The 20,288-nt window shown below is 38.7% G+C and overlaps 1 protein-coding gene across 6 annotated transcripts in view; it reads left to right on the top strand.

Annotated features, from left to right (window-relative positions):
* Positions 1-20,288, top strand: part of ldb2a (LIM domain binding 2a) — a 99,618-nt gene that overhangs the window by 54,228 nt on the left and 25,102 nt on the right. For all 6 annotated transcript variants that reach the window (XM_025910091.1, XM_003443346.5, XM_005467245.4 and 3 more), the window contains exon 3: positions 9,217-9,389. In XM_025910091.1, coding sequence (XP_025765876.1) covers positions 9,217-9,389 — 173 coding nt within the window. The remainder of the gene's footprint in view (positions 1-9,216; positions 9,390-20,288) is intronic.

Genomic DNA, 20,288 nt, shown 5'->3' with positions numbered 1-20,288 from the left:
TGTCAGATTTATTTAGGTCACGATCTCAAAATGCAATTACTTAATAAAAAGAGATTTTTTGACACAGCAATCTATCAAAAAAACCAAAATCGTTTTGCTGTCTGTGCTGAAACTGCTGAATTGGAAATGGTGTTAAAATCCTGGCCTTAAGAGATTTTAAGGGGTATAGATACTCTTGATTCTTTTTGTCAACAACTCTCACAAAAAGAAAACCTATAATAGCAAATATCATCAGTGTCCAAAGCCTGATCTATCTCATTTGTCTGTGCCACAGAGCCCCAGTGTTGTCCAAAAAACTGTTAAAAAACACATTGCTGAGCCACACTGTTGCAGTGGATGATGTGCTCTGTCACTAACCATTAACAGAAACACAATTTCTAGTCAGTCATATGTACACCTTCCCTCTGCTGGAAATGCTCTCTCAAGCAGCAATTAGGAATTATAGAAATATATAGAAATATATGTATATAACAAAATCTATTTTATAAAATTATAGAAAACACACACATTGTGTGGGTTCATTAGTCATCACATGTCTCTTAAAAAAGGATGAATATTAGGTTGCAAAATTAGACAAGTAACAAATTAAAGGTACCCCAGAACAAGAGCTTGACTGCAAAAGATGTGTTGATGATAGTGGTGGAGAGCCCTCTTTAACACAGTGGGCCGAAATCTACCACAGGTGTTAGGTTTGGTTGAGGTCTGATGATTGTGAAAGCTTTAGTATATGATTCACATCATTTTCATACTCATTCAGTGAGCCCTTTGTGCCAACAGCTCGGTGTGATTTTCAGTTAGCCTTCCCTCTAAGTAGATCCAGATCAACTTAAAAAAAAGTGCCCCTTACAGCAGAACCAAGTCACCAGTTCCCCTCGCTGTTTTCTTTTAATTTGTCAGAGTTTTATTCATTGTTGAGTGTGATTCTGAATGTGCAGGTGCCCTCTTGTGCTGTTGATGTGTGAATGCGTTTGCCGGTGTGTGTACTCGAGCCAGTGGATCTTTCTTCTGACGCCCCGCTCTCGCTTTGGAGCAGAGAACTCGCGCTCGCTGGCTGATGGTGCTGGCAGGAGTCCTGGGGACCAACGGGGGGAAACAATCCCAACAAAGTGGCATGAATTAATGTGACTAATTAACACCACGTTAATTATTTGTAAATTGCATGTTTGGGTACACATTACTTGAGAGACATATGCTGCTTTTCGTGTTCGCCCAAACAAGCGCCAGCTAATCTGTATCTCTGGAGTGCCCTGCGACTGAAGACGGGCCAATCAGCACAGTGCAGGAAAAAGGAAACACATGAAGGAGAAGGCGAGAGAGAAATAGAGAGGGAGAGGTGAAGAGGAAGGGAAAATAAATAAGATTGGCAAATGTATTTCATCTCATCTGGGCTCCATGAAAGTTTTTCTTGTCTTTTGCTGTTATTTGAAGTTTGTAAAGCTTGTGCTCTGTTGGTGACTGCCTGTTAAAAGATAAATATTAGAGTTTTCAACAGGGGGTTAGAACATGAGGCTAGCAGTGAATGTTGGAGCTCACAGTTTTATCATTCGTGTCCCCGTGGGCTTTTCCCTTCATCCTCTGACTAACATATTTTAATTGTTTTTTTTTTCTTAATGGATTTTTTATTTATGAATTTCTCCTCTACAGGTTGTGTTTTAGCAAAGCTCGTGCAGATTCTTTAGCTGTGACCTTTTGTGTTTATTATGTGAAACAAACCAATATCTATGGGGTCCAGTTTTTCAAAGATTTTTTTTTCTTATCTATATAATTCAAATTTTAATGTTATTTCTTTTGTAACTTTGCATAATGTAAGAGTGTTGGATAAAGAAATTGCCTTGAACTTTGGTGATGCTATACCTTTCTTTGTTAAATATAATTCTTTTTAAATTTTTTATTAAAAAGTTAAAAATGCCTATCAAAATATCTCAAAGCTCATGGTGGTTTCTTTAAGGTAACAGTCTAAGAAAATCCAAGAAAATTCTGGCAGTTTATAGTTTGGTGGATATTTATTGAATATATATTTGATATGCAGTAAAATACTAAAAAAAGGGAACCTGCTTATTTGACCAGTCTCCTCTTCAAGGTCATCTCTTTGTGAATTGCTGCACCACTTCCAGTCTCTCTGCAGTGCTTAGATTGCTCATTGGTTGTCCTATCCCAGAATTCAGTCCCCCTAGAGTATGAATTTACAGTGCTCACATAGTATTCTAGAACTCGTCTTACACCTAAACTTCGGGCTTCACCACTGCGGTCGTAGCCATTGAAGGGAACATCAAAGTTGGATCCGTTTGATGCAGAATTCGGTGTTTCCTCTATGTGCACATTTGAGGTTTGCAGTGAAATCACAAATCTGAATATACAAGTGGTCAGAATAGAGCTTCCAGGGGCCTATCCAAATGTAGCAGGACTACACAGGGACAGTGGTGGAGAGCAGCAAGATGTTTGATTACTTAATGGAAAAAAAGTGAGTAAAAAGGCATAAATGAACATTACATCTGATTTCATGCCTGTTACCAAACTTGTGTTTGAGATGGAGAACAACAAAAGTACATAAAAACATAGTAGATTAAAGGAAACTCTTTAAACTACAAAAAGGATTCACCTGACATGTCCTTTCACGATGTCCTTGAAAGCACCCTCAAGCTCAACAATTAGACCTGCTGACGTACAGCAGCTCGGCTAAAGTGTTTGCCTACAATGTAAATATTGAGTAAGGGAGGCTAGAAAATATTTGAGCCTCAGTCTAGAACCTGTCTGAGGAGAAACACAAGACTGTTGTGCTTGAAATGATCCAAGACTTGCTAGCATGGCTACCATTACATGCTTATCTATCACTCTGTCACTCCAGGCTATGCACACTGGTTTTTATTAGGACAGTTTTGGTTGAGAAGACGCAACCAAAACTCCTGCATGGTTTGGTGGGGTGTGCAAGAAGCAGATCTGCGTATCACCTGAGCACCTCTCCCCACCCCCCAACTCCCCCAGCCCTCTGTCTCCCTCTATTTCTCTGTCTCACCCCGTCTTGCTGTCTATCCTTCCTATTACCCCTCAGTGGGTCTTCTTTTCCTCATTGACAAGCACTTATTTTTTCATCTTCCCTCCTAGTTTCTTCTCCCTCTCGCTCTCTCTCTCACTCTCTCTCTCTCTCTCTTTCATCCCTTGCTCATTTTTCTGTCCCAATCCTTCTACCCAACGCACCCCTCCCACCCCACCTCCACACCCCTCTACCCTTCTCCCCCTCGTCTCCTCAGAGCTCCTCCGCATTAGCAGTCAGCTCCACTCCTAGACGTACTTTGTTTTTCAACCGTGGTAGAGACCGAGCGAGGGAGCGAGCGAGATACAGGGAGAGAGAGAGAGAGAGAGAAGTGAGAGAGGGTGCAGTGCGAGTGATAGAAAGAGAGAGAGCGAGAGAGCATCATTTACACAGTCATCCACGCCGAGCGGACCCGGCAGCTCGCTCTCCCTCCCTCCTCTTCCCTCAGCCACTGCTCACGATGCCAAACATTTTATGTGTTATTTAGTCATGCCTGACTTTATTGAATTTGAAAAACATGCCAGTCACGGGTACACCCTCCCTGTCTCCTCCCCCCTTCTGCACCCCCTCCACACACACACACCCAACCGCCGACATCATCCCCATCTCCCTCTTTTTCTCCGTCTCTCGTTTTAGACTCCACCATCCAGGTCTGACCTCAAGAGCCTCTTGAGCCACTGTCTTTAGGGACATTTCACTTCTAAATGAAGTTTTATTCCCAGGCTTCACTTCCCCTCCTCCTCCCCCACACTCCCACCTCCTCCTGACCACCCACCCGCCCTGGGGGAAGGGGAGAAAGAGCATAATTCTAGCCAACAGAGTGTTGACTCTAAGATGGATTATTTCTGCTTGAAATCAGAGGCCATGTGCTGCTGGATAATGTGGCTGTCCCGATTTTTTTTTTCCTCCAGTGTTCTAATGATGGAGATTTGACGGGCAGGAAAATGCAGAGGAACAGAGAGACTTGTTCCACTAGGCAAGGAACGAGAGGCTGAAGAAAATCCCAACATGCCTGCTTTTATAATCCCAAAGTCAGGATTTATGCGTGCTTTGGATTTTTTTTGTTATTTAACAGTCCCGCATAGCTTAGCGGGTAGAGCAGGTCACTAACACTTCCCAGGATTAGAGAGCTGAAACCAATGATGCTAGAAAAAAAAAATAAAAATAAAAGAGTATGGATTTATGCATTAAGGTCTGATTTATTTTTTTAATCTAACATATCTCATCAGAAGAACCTATGCACCCTTAAATGCAGCTGATTATTTGCACAGATTTACATCTATATGTTATATATGACATGCCCATCTCAAAACTACAATTTAGGAGTGCAAGAAGTTGGGATGTTTCAGTCATTTATCCATTACTTTAAGCTAGAAAGAGTGGACTTCTCCCTGCTTTTGGAAAATACATTAACAGTTGGTACTTTATTAGGACTTGTTAAAGTAATCTCACTTAAGATCAGCCTCGCTGCATCCTCTGCATCCTCTTGAACGCAAATACAATATGTGGGTGTATTTTTCCACAACCAAATCATGCTCATTTTTTCAAATTAGCCTCCCTTCTCTGCAATCTTTCCATGTACCCCCTGGTAACTCCAAAAGTGGTCCCCTGGGTACAAGTACTCCTGGTTGGGAATCACTGATTTAGGCAGCATTCAGGCCAACATACAGCCCTACTTTAAACAACATGGCCCCATCATTCATTTCAATGAGGCCATTCCAATGACGCAGTGGGATGCAAGTACAGAAGGCTCCAGCAAAATAACAATAGTTGTCCAGTGAAGCCGTGGAAGTGGAAGTTGTTTCAAATTCAGCTGAATAAAGTGCAGCACCATTTAGCAAGATGTTGCAGGGGCAGATTAGATTACTTGCAGATTGTAAAGTGAATGCCATATTTCTACTGTTAATCTGGTGATTATTGTCAAAAAAAACTACAGTGGAAATAATATCCTCTGACAAATTCTTAAGTTAGAAACCAGTAATGTATTTTTCATAATTTCTTTTGTTGGGCTTTATTTTCTATATTTGAACATTTAGCAAGCACAACATCTGCAACAGCTTTTAGTAAATGTTATCTTATTTGTTGAAAGTCTGATGGAAGTTAACGTGACTGATATTAAAACATGCAAACTGGATCTCTGGGATGTTATTTTATTGTCTTACTAGCATGTGTAATTTTTTCTATCAGGGCTGTTTTCAGAAGCCCACTAAAACTACGTTGTCTTCAGTATATGCCATAGCTGTCTTTGTCCATGAGGGGAAACTGTATTGTACTCTAAACAGTATAACTATTTAGCCTTTACCTGATGGGCTACAGTACAAGCGGCACATGAAGAAAAATTCACCAAAATATTAAGGAAAAGAAAATCCAAAGGGGACCTGAATATTTGGACAAAGCACCTCAAGTTCAGTTGTCAGTTCAGGACTGGTTGCTGGTTCAGATTCCCTGTGCATTTGAGTGGATGAGAATCACTTTCCCCTCCAGTAACTACTGGCCGTGCCCTTGAGCAAGTCAAGTTGCTCAAGTGGAACTGCATGGCGATGTTTGGATGGAGCCAGTGGTTGCAGAGCAGCTCTCAGGTGTGTATGTGTACATAAGTTTGAAGGAGGGCAGTGCTGAAACTAAGTAGCAGTGTTCAACAGAAAATCTATAAGTAGAAAAATAAGAGAAAGAAAAGCAGGCTCTTTAAGAGGGAATGTGTTGCCAAGATGTGGTTTTGAAGATGGTGTGAGTCGTTCAGCAGATTGCGTCTACACAGCTGCTCAAGAAGTAACTGAAACTGCAATATTGAGCTCTGCAGTTACAAGACGAGGCTGTAATTTTTGTCCCAAGTGAAAGTAAAGGCTGTTAGATGCAGCTGTTCTTTGCTGGTGGTGTGCCGAATATCTGATCTACATATCAAGTTGTTCACTAAAGACAGTCTTGCTTTATGTTTTTAGTAAATTCCATTTAATAATATCTCTTTTTTCACTGAGATTATTTCTTCCAAGTGCTAAAATAAAGCTGTTTCCACGTCCTGCAAAGTATCCATCCTAAGAAAGACTGTAACTGTGCTTTTCTTAGAAGTAAAAGACTAGTTTATTAAAGATTACTGGATCAACAACAATTTTAATTAATCTTTTTTGGTTTTGATGCAGAATTCCCACATTATTAAGTTGCTCTACTTTGTCAAATTGTAAATATTAACTACTTTGATTTTCTGTGATGGTAAAATTGATGCCTTTGAGTTTGCCATTTTTGAAATGGAGATTTTGAATTGGTGAAATTGTGAAGATTGTTTTGAATGTTGAGTCAAGGCTTTCTCATAATTATTAAACACTGATACCAGAAGGAGAGCCCATTTTTTAAAACTCTGACTTATTGCAGTGCATTTTGATGGAAACGGACCTGTAGCAGGATTTTATTTCTTAGTGGGGAGGTGGAGGGGGATTTTTCCTGATGTTGCAGAGGTAGAAGCTCTGACACAAAAGAACGTCTAAGCTGCAGAGCTGAAGTTTTGGTGTGAATGTGTTTCTGATAAGAATGGTTTGTTTTGCCAAAGATGCTCCTGTGAAATTTGATTTTATTACATTCAAATAAACCAAGATTATGCAATTAACAAATTACAGGTAATATTTCCACAATCAAGAGTTAAAAACATAGAAGTAATTGCTTTTCATTGCATGATTCCAAACTATAAAATTCATCCAAGTATTGAAGAATCTGTATCTTGCATGTTTTCACAGTGCATCAGTAATGCAATGGGAAATGTAAGAAGCCTCATGCACTGTATTATCCAGTCTTCTCCTTGAAGCCAGCTAACACAGAGGAGATAGAAACCAGACAAAGCCTGAGGGCTATAAAACACTGAAGACACTTTCTCCCTCCGTGACTCCTCCTCCAGTTTTCATCATGCAGCCTGTTCATTGTCTCTTTAGGCTTCTGTGGAAAGTTTGCACCGCAGAAGTTGTCCATCTTAATAATTCAGTTTAATACCAAACTAAGTCATGGAAGCTTATTATTCTGAAAAGTCTGTGAAACTCTTGAGCAGTATCACTCATATGAGGAATATTCAAAACTCAGTGTATTATATAAAGTACTGTACTCGGAAGAGGTGAACTGAAAATTTATGATGTTGTCTGCTGTTTGAAGATAGTCTTCAGTGTTCGGATTGCTGGAAGTATTGAACTGACCACAATGCACTGGAAGATTTATTTGACACTTGCTTAAAGGAAAGATCAGAGTCGATCAATCAATCAGGCTCCATCGAGGAGTGAAGGATTCTGATATTGCTTCGAAGGAGAATAGAAGTCTGTCCAGTCCAGAGGCAGTGAATCGTTACATCTCAGGACAATCAATAGTTTGTGTTAAACTATATACTATATGTCCTATCTCGATTCCTGGCTGATGCTCAATAGAATATATTTAAGAGTGCATGCACTACAGAACTGCTAAAATATTGAAAATCATTTGTGTAGGATTATTGTTCAAGTGCCGTTCGGCTACAGCGAGACTGCATATAAACGAATGCATGCTCTGTTTGGATGCATTTTTAATGCATGTTTAATGAACGTATGTCCTTTTTATGTCAAAAGACAGAAAGTATTATTTGGGGAAAAAAAATCTCATAGTGGAGATTTTATGAACTAGATAAAAAAAATAACACCAAACCATCTACCAATAAGAAATTTAAATATATAATATAAATAAATTCTTTCTTCTTATCAAAGACAAAATTAATCTGAGAAGGTTTAGGATAATTCTGCTTTTACAGAGCTGGTCACAATTCCTGATAATCAATTAATCGTGTTAATTAGCAGCACCTGTTTGCTACTAATTCCTACGGAAGCTGTAAGGTTGTCCGTAGTTTTGCACAGAACTTTGTGATAAAGAAAATTTCTTTATCACATTTCAGCCCAGTAACAAGTAATGTAGCCGGTGTCTTTTATCTGTACCTTATATGTATCTTTAAATAAGTACAAACATATATCTTTAGTAGCTTAAACCTTAAGCTTGGTCCCACAAAAATACACTCATATTGTTAATAAGTAAAGTTATCTCACAGTCTGATCACACCTTCTTTACTGGTGCATGAGTATTTATCCTATTCGGAGCAGTGAGATCAGATAGTATCTAATTAAAACAAAGCAACAAAGCAAAGGTTTTGGGTGGTTGCTTGGGTTTATGCATGTGATATCCAAGAGGTTTGCGTTCTTTTGTGAAATTATAAAACAGTTTTGAAGGAATCCATGCTCATAGTCATCAAATTAAAAGAACAGTTGTCAGTTTTCCCACTTTCTCTCTGAAAATGAGTTAAGAAAATTGATACCGCTGTAATTTCTGTACATGTGCTCAGCCAGGGGTTGATTAGATTACCTTATTGTGAGGTTTGAAGAAAAGCAAACCATCCAAGCTGGCTCTGTTCAAAGTTCGAACATAGTGCCTGGTGGAGTGACCCGACTGCCGAGTGGTTGGGGTGTATACAGCAACCCTCCATATGCTCTGAGCACTGGATCCAGTTTGACTGTCAGTCTGCCACCATGTGCTGCATGTCCTTTTCCTGCACTCTCTCCTACATTTCTTGTCTCCATCCCCAGTTTTGCTGCCAAAGTAAAAGCAAAGATGTCCCCAAAACCAATGCTTAATGCCCATCTAAAGTTTTTTAATTGATAGACTGTATCTGATTTGTTTAATCTGTATGCAAACACAAGTGTGTAGATAAAACGGTAACCTAATTTGTGGTTTAAGAGCTTTTGAACTTTGCACACAGCCAGGATTCTTGCTTCCTGCTGGTTCAAGTATTTATGCTAAGTTAAGCTAATTGTCTCACTGCTCCAGCTCAGTAACTGACAGACTTAAGAGTAGCATCAATCTTCTCATCTACCTCATGGCAAGAAACAAACAAGCTAATTATTCCTTTTTAGAAAATGGAGTGGTTCTGGTAGTATCTATACAGAAGCTGTTGTATAATGCATATACATTGAAACTAGTAGCAGAAAAGTCATATATACATTATATGCTGCATACAGTATAAGAGTAGGAGTCTATAAATTATGCAGTTGCAAGTATAGACAGAGTGATGGTAGCAATAGCATTATAGTCTACAGTAATAGCCGTATATTTTTCCCTATCTCCACCACTCGGCATTTCATATTTGGGCCCTGACTGTATTTTTCAGCTCTGTCCTCTCTTTTGTTTCCTCGCAGCAATCGGCCGGACGTTGATCCCCCGTTATTTCAGCACAGTCTTTGAGGGAGGGGTCACTGAGCTCCACTACATCCTTAAACACTCCAAGGAGTCGTTCCACAACTCCTGCATCACCCTGGACTGTGATCAGTGCACCATGGTCACCCAGCACGGGAAGCCAATGTTTACAAAGGTAACACCTGACCCCTGAGCTTCTCCCAACATGAATAATTGATCACAGGCTATGATAATGGCCCAGGCGAGCCATTTAACTGGTTAAAGATCAAATTCATTTACACCCTTTGAGTCTTTTTTCCCCCCTTTTTCCACTTTCATGTTGTACCTGGGTTTTGAAGTCACATCTGGGGGCTTTACTGTTTATGCTGTGGAATTAATTATATAATGAATTTATGGGTTATCCACTTAGTTTGCATACATTTTAAGTGTTCATCTCTGATATCTGTGGGAAAAATATTAAAGATTGTGTGACATTTTAGTTACAGTAACTTGAAATTGCAGTAACTTAATATGCTTGTCCTTATTTTCTGTCATATGACAACTGGCAGGATGGTTGATGCCCAAAGTCAACATGATAAAAGTGTCAAATCATGAAGTAATTATATGTGCAGGTACCATCAATTCTGTGAGGTAGAAACTGCTCTAAACACTCCAATACTCTAAAGATATCAACAGTTTATATCTACTCTTGTTTTCATACAATGACAAGAAAAGCGGATATCCTAATGTGGTCATCTCGGGCAGACATATCTGCTGTTCATATGTTTTGCTTGTGAGGTGCAACTGAGGAAATTTGGTCTAAAAGAAAGGTGGCCTTAAAAGGAGACGAATTAAAACAGCTTTTTTTAGATGGTGGGTGAGCAGAGCCCCACTAAGGGCCAGTCTGAGTGAGTCAGCAAATTATTTTCACTATCAGTCAGTCGATTCGTAGTTTTTTTTCTTTTTCTTTAATTTTTTTAGAGGAATCCTGCAGTTGTGTCCTGTTTTAGTGGATATGTATTTAAATGTGAACATTAAATCTTACAATTTTATTACTCAAAACTTCAGCTTTAATAATATGATCTATTTTATACCTGTCTAAACATGCACCTTACATGTATTTTCTTAGCCCAGATATCTGCAAGCTAAATATCAAATATGCTCATATTTACTCTCTTCACTTCTTCTAGACCTCAAAATCTACTGGTATTCCTCATATTAATGATGGATTCCTAATCCTCCAGATGCTCCAAAGATATTGCTAGGGGGACACGAATAAGACTTTTGAAGAGTAAGGTTTACTTCGCAGTAACAGGAAACACAAATTGCACAGGTGAAATAATCCCAACCTGACACCAAGGTCTTCTGAAAGCACTAAAGATGAGCTCATCTGCTTTTGTCTTGTGGGAGAGAAATCCCCTGTGAGCTGGAGTGAATATCTGCTTCACCACAGTCTGATCCAGATGGCTCGCTGACTCTTAGTGTTCTTCTGCTGACTGTCTAAATGAATCTGAGGCCAGATACCTTGTCAGCGCAGAGCAGCCGAGCTAAAGGGATTCCATGTTCCCTGTACCATGAACCCTGAGCTGAAGCACCAGACCGGATTGTTCTGACATTAAACAGCTATACGCCCTCTTGTTTTCAGGACTTGACAGCATACACTCACTCGTGGGTGTGTGTGTCAGTGTGTGTATTGTGCAGAGTGCAAAATTAAGCTTTGTGATCTGCCAGAGGCTGTTAGGCTAAAGGGTGAATTAAGCAAATTATTTTCTAAAAAGAAATAAACATAATCTGCCAATGGGCACAGATTTTTTTTAGCTTTAAGAACAAGTAGACTTCACAATTTCAGAGACTTTATTGGCTTTGGGTAATTTTTTCCTAATAATAAGGCATTGATTTGTCTTTTGATGTTTTGCATTTATTTGTTAAGTTGAATTGAGAAAACCCTTCAAATAGTTTGACATGGATTTTCTTTAATGCTAAGTGACATACAATAGTATCATGTCATTTCAATTTCAAGTAGTTTCAACTTTTACATAAATGTATAACCTATAGAAACTGCTTTCATAGTATCCTGTTGGTTTGATTGAGCAAGATAATTTGCCAGGGCTCTCTGAAGGTTGACTGAGAGTCAGGAATAAACTAATATGATCAAATTTATGATTCTACATTATGATATTGTTAACACAAAAACATTTAATAACAGTGAATGCTCTGTTAGCAACATTTTTTTAAAGTTGATTGAACTGCTTTTAGTTTTACTAGCATCCACTTCCACCTTCCCTTTCTCACCTGTAAAGAGAAATTATTAAACATTAGCGAATATACAGATTTTCATATCACTGAACTACTAAGGTTCTTCACTAACAAACAGCTGGTTAGCTAGCAGCCCCGAATCACATGAGATTGGATAAATGATGTATTTTTCCAATAAGCCATCAGACATATCTTGGTCTATATTCAGACTGCTGACAGTTGTGGCCTAAAAGCTGATTTTCTTGGCTCATTTTGACTCAGATCTGTTTTTTCTGACAGTGCAAATAACACAAATTATATAGAATGTGATGTTTTGATTTGGCCCACTTTCATATGCGATCCTTAAGCCAGGTGTACACTACAATTTTGGGCTGGCTCAGTCGAAAGATGATGGATGTGAAAGAATCATGATTATATCTTTGGTAGTGTCTCCAAAGCAATGCTCCTGCATCACGGAGAGAAAGAAGTTCAAAGTTGGCTGTTTTAACAGTCTTGTGACTAGAAACATCCTAAACTCTGACAGTGCCAGAAATGAACACCTCATAGCGTGACTGCTGCCAAGTCCTGCGTCTACTAACCAACCAGGAAGAATCTAGTACGATATGGATATGATGCACTGGCCAACTTCCCAAGAAAAAAAGAAAAGAAAAAAAAAACAGAACAAACCCAAATTGAATAAATGGCAGTAAAATGGAGAAAATAAAATGTTTGGACTCGAACAAAGAAGAAAGTCTATTTGAGTTGTGGCAGCAGCAGCCTTGTTTGTATGATGTGTTCTCCAGCTGTTATCGTGACTGCAACAATAAGGATGTAGCCTGGAAACAAATAGCCGAGAAATAACAGATGCGCGTGTTGGCTATCATTCAGTACTTATTATCATCATAGAGTCTGCATACATCAAACTTGACGTCCTGCACGAGTAGATCCATGTTGCACTGTGCGGTTTGCAGTGAACTGACAAGATTGCTCCAACCCCACAGTCTGTACGCACCAAAATCAGATACAATCTTTCTTCTTCTTTTTTTTTTGCAGTGCGACCTCACTCTGAACTGACAAATCAGAATTCACTTGACTTTCACATCACTCCACCATCTTGCAGAAAGACTCTTGTGGGGTGTCGCTGGCAGATGTAGTTTGATGTAACCAAGGCATGCCTCATTTTTTGATTACACCTGTTTCACTGAGGCCATCGCAGTCCCACCAGTACTGGCTCTACCTGCGCTTCAACATATACCTCAAGTAAAGTAAACCAGCAGCCATTGCGCCACAAAAAGCAATCATTTAAAAAAGCGTGGATAGTTTCATTGCTGACAGCTACTCACATCTACAGCACATCATTTTTTAAGTGAAACTTTAATGATAGATCAAGTTATTAAGCATACTAGTGTTTTGCAGGAAGAAAGGGCGCAAAAAAACTCCTAAAATACTGTATATCCCATAGAAGGATATATATTTTGTAAGTCCTATTTATAAAAAAGTTATCTTTGCATAGGTAGAGTGTATAAACATTCCATGAAGAAACCTGGTTTAATTGCTTGTGTGTTATGTTGGAGTACATTAACATGCAAGACTGCCTGCATTTAAGTTTGTAGCGAGGGGGCACATGAGCCCAGTGTTTCAGTCAATTTTGTATTCATGTAGTGGTTAGTGGTTGAGTGGAGGTTGGGTCTAGGTTGAGGGGGTCTCTTTGTGTTATCATATTAGTAAATGAGTATGAAACAATCCCAGTAACGCATACAGGAAATATCTTTTAATGTTTTTCTGCGGTTCTGTAAACAAGTCTTTTCAAAAAGAATAACACCAACAAACCCTCCCCCCCCCAAAAAAAAACCCCTAATATATTACAAGTGTCCAATATTAACCATACAGAACGAGAACAGAACTGCCCCGGCCCGGTCAACAAAAAGCTAAATTTGATGCTTGCAGCGCTGCTCTCTTTTCATCTTCACCTAAATTGGATGAGAAGAATTAATTCATTAGAAAAAAAATTCCAATAACTGAGCGTGTTCTCCCTGAGCTCCCAGCAGCAGCAGCAGCGAGCCTGCAGCTCTGGAGGCCCGAATCTCAATCAGCTCTGCCTCGCCTCGCTTTCCTCTACCACCACCACCCTCCTCCCCACCATCCCTCTCCACCACCACTCTCCTCCTCCTCCCCCCGTCTCTCATCCTCCTCCCTGGCTTGCTGGCTCGCTCATTCTCCCTTTGCTCTCTACTCCACATCTCTCTCTCTCTCTCACTCACCCACCACCCCCCTACCCCTGCACCCTCAACCCACACGCACATACAAAGACACACACACACACACACACACACACACCCCTCATCCCTAGAGAAATCATCCCCAGCTCCCAACTCGCTCTCTTGCTCTCCCTCTCGCTCTTTCTGCCTATATCTGTCTCTTTCCTTTCCTGCTGCTACCTCTCTCTGTCTTTCAAAATTTCTAATTTTGAGCACAATGAAAGAATAATTCCGCTTTATTAAAATGTTCTTGTTTTCATAGTTTCAGTCATTTTGCCAAACAGAAATAAAAACACTGTAGTTACAAATATAATTGATGAGTAGTCACTAAAATGAAAGAGTACGATGATCAGAATGAATGCTTTCAGGGGCATTTCGTTCTTTTCATTGTAGACTAAATAGTAGATAGATAACAGAAAATGAGATAAAAAAAAAAAACAAGAACAAACCAAATATCCTTTGCTGAACAAAAACTAGTGATGTAGTGGTCCATGGTTAGCCTCCTGGGGTTTCTGTTGTGCCCCAGTGAATCCGACAGTTACTGTATTAAATAAACTTCCAGGTCTGTTTAATGCCTATTGTTATTAAAAACCTAAATATTAAAATTATGAAGTGAGGTTGCACACAGGCTTCTCAGGTTGAATTGCATTTTCCTTCATTCTTAAGGTGCATGCAGCATTTCCAGGATTTTATGTGTTCTAAATTTGGCTTTACCCGCAGGTAAGATGGTTAAAATGCACGGCTCCTAAATGGGAATCTGTTCACATAGATGGTTTGTATTTTGTTTCAGACACTGTTGATTGTTCGCTCCAGTACTTTTGTGACTGTTTTGCATCAACATGACCCATAGAGTATTAGTGTGACTGTGAGCTGTCAAACCACTGATATCAACTGAGACATAACCCACTGTGTATAACCTACAAGTGGATTTATGTGAAAACCTAAATGTAGTATTTAGTTTAACACATTGTTTTGAAATATTATATAAATTACTTATTTTGGGAGCAATAAATAACCAGTTACACTCACTACTTATTGTTTAATGATTACATTTGAGCATAATGTGAACAATCTTTGAAGAAAAAAAGAGCAGGCAGCAGTATTTGAACAAGCTTAGTACAGTTTAATGAATTCATGTGTTCTTTTTTTCCTTTACCTTTGTGTTAGTGCTGATCTCGTGGGGTGCTACAGACTAACGAACGGGTTGGGCTAGCAGGACACTAGAGTGGGTGGCTTTCTCTAGGGGCTGGTGGACACTCTGTGGCAGGCTCACAAAGCAGCGAGGTGTTGACAAGGTGACACAGGGTGCCAATTTGACCAAGAACTCCCAACCTCCGAGCCACCCCAGGTATCCCAGCACCTCTATTCACTCTCGGCAGGCCTCGCTTTCCCTGACCAGTCTGTGTTAGCTCCGAGGGCACGGCCCTTGTTACCGGTGCCCAGCTGGGGGTTTGTGCATGCTGGGAGGTGAGCAAAGAGCAAAAGGCGAGAAGGCGAGTTCGTGACACAGTGATCTCAGCTGAAGTAAATTTAATTCCCTGAGTGGATTTTTTTTCTCTTGGTGAGAAATTGACTAGCTGATGTGTTATTCCTGATATATGCTTTGCTTTGAATGTGGCCAGCAGTGTCTACCGCACGTTTCTTATAATTGTATGTATTAATTGTGCATATCTATCAATATCCATTTATCGATATCTGTGTTACACGTCTTTATTTAATAATGGTTGTTGTTAAACAACAGAATGAAGAGTTAATGATTACTGATGGTTACTATAGTTCTGCAAATATGTCCCAAAAAAAGTTAGACATTTTGTAAATCATAAATAAAAACAGTAAGCAACTGCATGTAAAAAATAAATCATTTTAATGCGACTCCAGCAACCTACCTAAAATAGTTTAGATAGGGTTAATAGAGTTTGTGTACCCCTGTGTCACATTACCTCTTCTTTTAACTATACTGGAGTACGTAAGGGTTTGGGAACTGATGAGGGTTTGTTTTGTTCATTCTTACTTGATAAAGATTTTCAGCTCAACATCTGAGCTAAATAAATACATCTACATGTATTTACATGTAAATGTGTTAGTAATGCCTCTTCAGACGCTTTTCCGTGATTATTTAATGTTGGCTTGAATTTGTCTCTACCCGCAGACAAGATGGTTTGCAAAGTCGGAGTTCCTACGACTTTCCGAGTGGTATGTCTGACTTATGGGAGCATCCCAGTTGAAAATTGTGATTGAGCAGATTGAGGATTTAGGACCTCTCACTTCAAATTGATTATTGAATTATTGTGGCTTTGTGCTGCTGAAATATATGCAGAATGTAGTTTTGATAAAGTAGACAAGAACATAGCTGAAAAAAATATGTTCTGTGTGTCAGCATGTTGTTCCAAATCTTATATACGTACTGTGTATACAGAGCATTATTGGTGCCTTCACAAATGTTCCTATTACCAGTGACATGTACGCTTATGCAGCCCCATATCATCATTAATGTTGGCTTTGAGTTGTGTGCTAATAATAAACTGGATGGATGAGTATAGTAAAAGTAAAATTGTCTGTTTACACAATAATCTACTTTCTTATCTATACCTATGGCCATGTGTTCAAGTGGAAGGAACAGCTTCCTCCAAAGGGTTGCTGGGGTCTCCCTTAAAGATAGGGTGTGGATCCTAGCCAGTCACAAAACTCTACTCTTCCACATCAAAGGGAACCAATTGAGATGGTTCAGGTATCTGATTAGGATGCCTCCTAGGTACCTCCTAGGCACATCTAGTCGAGGTGTTTCGGGTATGTTGTACCAGAAAGACCCTGGAGCTGACCCAGGAGACCTCCTGGCTTGGGAATCCCTCAGTGTTCCCCCTTGGAAGAGCTAGAGAAAGTGACTTGGGAGAGGGAGGTCAGGTTTGCAAGTCATGAATATGCAACAGTTATTTACAGTTTATGTGTTCTGCTGCTATCGTAGACTTTAAAGTCAGGTTTGGTACGGATGCTCCAACTTTGTGAGTGCTAACTCTGAATTCAACGGGAAAAAAATTCTAAATTGGAACTTGGGATTTCCAACTTAATGCTTCAAATGAATGCACTATTATGGATGTGTGCTGCAGAAATATACATATGTGACACTGTATACACTATAACACTAAAGGTGTTCAAGAGTCATATACTCAAGTTACTAAGGTTCAGCGTTATCATCAGTTTCTTCAGTTCAAGTGTGTGGTGTGTGTATGTAGACAGTTATGTTGTGGTTAGTACTACATGGGTAGTGTGTTGTGTTAAGATCTCATAAGCTTATTTGTCCAGAGGCAACGCAGCTGTCGCTATCAAATAAGCTGGGTGCATCATGGCTGGGGATGTTGAATCCTGGCTCGCCACAATTGGATAAACTCGTCACTTAGAAACAATTTCAGACTCCATTTTTTAAAAAAAAAACCTGAACAAGGGAGTGAATATATCCTGTATTGTATTGGTATTGTACAGCAACTTCATCACCATTAGTGACCATGTTTCTCTTACTCTTCATATGCAACAACGTAATTCAGTTTATAATGAATTCAGTGAACTGGACTAAGAATAATATCCATAGGCAAATAATATACTTTTGTGAACAATAGCCACAATAATCCAGTTCTCACTGAAATGTTAGAACGCATCTCATTGCTAAAAGAGGGAAAATACAAAGTGTTTTGTGATGCTACTTACCCAAAGACCACTTATAGTAGGACAGAAAATAAAACTCAAAAACTAGTTTCTACAGTTTAAGACAAACATCTCCGATTGATTTGTGATACTCACAAGTAAAGAAAAATAAGACAAAATAGTACAGCAACATAAAGAAACCACACAAAATTACACTCTGCTAATGGTTAGCTTTCTGTGCTAACTCAGTTAGTTAATTCACTGGAAATTCATTGATAATCCAAAAAAAAAGTACATCAGCATCAAAACAAAAAGCATCCTTCTATCCCAACAAGCAAATGAGTAAAACTCAACTTTATGTCGTCAGCCATGAACTCAAACAACAGACTCAAGTTCATAAACACTAGCTTGTTGTAGTGCCACCTACTAACCTTTTTATGGAACATCAGAATTAATCCTATAAGTCGATTTTATGCAGGTTATATGTAGAATGTGGTTTGCTATAATAAGCAAGGACTTTCCTGGAAAAAAAAATGTTTTCTGTGGGACAGCATGTATTTGTGAATGTATGTATTGTATACCACTGAGTCTTAATGGTGCCTTTCCAAGTGTTCATATTACCAGTGGCATGTACAATAATGCACACTAATGGATGTTGCTCATTATAGCTTGATGGATAATCTTTTCTTTAACTATCTTCCATTTCCTAAACCAGCTGTGTCTTTACCTTTTTAGTGTTGGTTTAGAGTCTTTTTTTGCACTGCTTGGTATTTTTTGCACCTTCTGCCATCTTTAACTGCGATTTTACATTTACATTATTTAACATCTAAAGTTTTATTTTCATGACAATTACTATAATACATTTGCAAGTTTTTTTTTCCATTACATTTTATTCACCTCTGTACTTCTTTCACCAGGGTCCATGAGATTATATACATTTCAACCTCTATTGGAAGCCAGAATAGGCAGTCAGGGAACATGGGGATAGAAAAGGAGGGGATATCACAACTAGCCAGCAGTCAAACTGACAGTACTGCAGTTGCCTCTTAATAGCAAAGCCACTGAGAGATCCCAATGAAATGCTGTTCTTAAGTTTAAAATATAATCTGCAGCACACACATCATAATTATCATAAATAAAATGTGTTTGTTGATTTAAAAGTTAATTTCAGCTATTAAATTAGGCCCCCAGTTGGAAGGTGATTATAATTTTCATGGAGAATATAATAAAATATCCTGGGGCAACACTAGAATATATGTATGTTTTGCTTTAAGGCTGTAATTGCTGATCATTTTCGTTATCGATTAATTGATCAATCACGTGGTCTTTAAAATGTCAACAAAATGACTAAATGTTGTAGTAGCTGTAGTAGAAAATTAATAATCCCAGTAGATATTTACATAGGAGGCAGTTTCTGAGTGACTGATTCATTTCTTATGGAGACTTAACATATATCTAATATAACACACTTTATTCACGTGTACATTATTGCTAACAGCATTTCTACAGACTTCTCAGTAGTTACTAATCATGTTGCGTTAGAGTACTATAACCAATGTCAGCAGTTTGTTGCTAAAATATATTTCACTTTAGTCAGCTCTGATCTTGTTCATATTCACCAGAAGTAGTTATCAGGTCTTATATTAATCGATTTAATGACCTTCAGCTCCTCTGTTATTAATGATTGCCAGGTTAGGGTACAGTATTGAATATTGTCTCGGCAGCAGGACGTTGTTATTCTTTCTTGCTCTTTTGAGCTGGAGATCCCCTGATCTCAGCCCCGTTGTGTGGAAGATTTATGACTCTGCTCTTAAATCAATGGGGACTCTCTGTGAGGGGCCGTACCATTTAATGGACCACTTTTTAATTTAAGGGGATTTTCCTTCTTTTAGTTTTCATAAGGGAACACTTTTTGGCTAAAAATAAATGGTTACAACCATGCTGAGAAATATTAGATTTTAACCGATTGACTTTCACTATGGTGAAATAAATAGCTTTGTATGATTGAATCTATTCTGGAATCTGTGGGAAAAAAAGAAAGCCTTCCATGGCTGCATTTGTGGTTAATATAGCGTCTCTGCACCAGTGCCACTAAGACAAATTCCTGCACATTTATTGCGCTTGGCAATTAACGGGATTCCTATTCTGGTTCTGATTTAGGCAGCTTACCAATTTATTTATCAGTTTCAGGGAGGCAGAAAGCTTGCAGAGAGAAATAGGAGCAATAGTAGATGCAGTGCTAAGGACACTGTTGGCACTATGGAAAAAGGAATCAATAGTGCATTGTTATTTCACTGTAGGCTACAGCACCTGGAACGCATCACAAGATACCAGCTCACTAGTAAACACAATTCAAGTTATTTAACTGCTGGTGGGTAAATAACACAAATCTACTAAAAGCACACTTCCAGGAATGATGTAAAGAGTTACTCGTTTCCCTCATATGGGCCTATTATATATAATATTTGGGCTTTTAATAGGTTTCATAAGCCCAGGGGGTAAAAAACCTATATGCTACAGAGTGACAATGATGCATTTTATTTGAAAGGAAGAAAAGAAAGAAAACACCAAAGGTAAAGTTTATGAGGGCTTTTTTTGTTTTTGTTTTTTCTTCTTTTTTTTAACATTCAGCAGCAGTTTAAAGAGGCAGTTTACAACTGTCGTACTCATAATCCAAAATGGTCTGGGTACCTAGAGGTCAGTGATTAATTACTTTGGACTTATGTGGTAGGAAGTGTAAACTATTTCTAAGTGCAGATGTTTAATACATTTAATTTTTCAGATATACTTTTTTAACACTTATTAAATGTCTGTAGTTTTAAAGTAAGATATAATGTGATACAGTATATGTCAAAAGTTAAATGAGTTAGGAAAGTTAGTCACATAACTGCATTTTTAGGTAATCAAGAAAGTTTTTTAAATCGATCTATTTTAAATCTTTATACAAGATATCAGTTTATCCTAAA

Source organism: Oreochromis niloticus, linkage group LG2 (genome assembly GCF_001858045.2).
Source record: "Oreochromis niloticus isolate F11D_XX linkage group LG2, O_niloticus_UMD_NMBU, whole genome shotgun sequence".
Classification (NCBI taxonomy): domain Eukaryota; kingdom Metazoa; phylum Chordata; class Actinopteri; order Cichliformes; family Cichlidae; genus Oreochromis; species Oreochromis niloticus.
The sequence above is the reverse complement of the archived record's forward strand: the minus strand, read 5'-3'. Positions and strand labels throughout refer to the sequence as shown.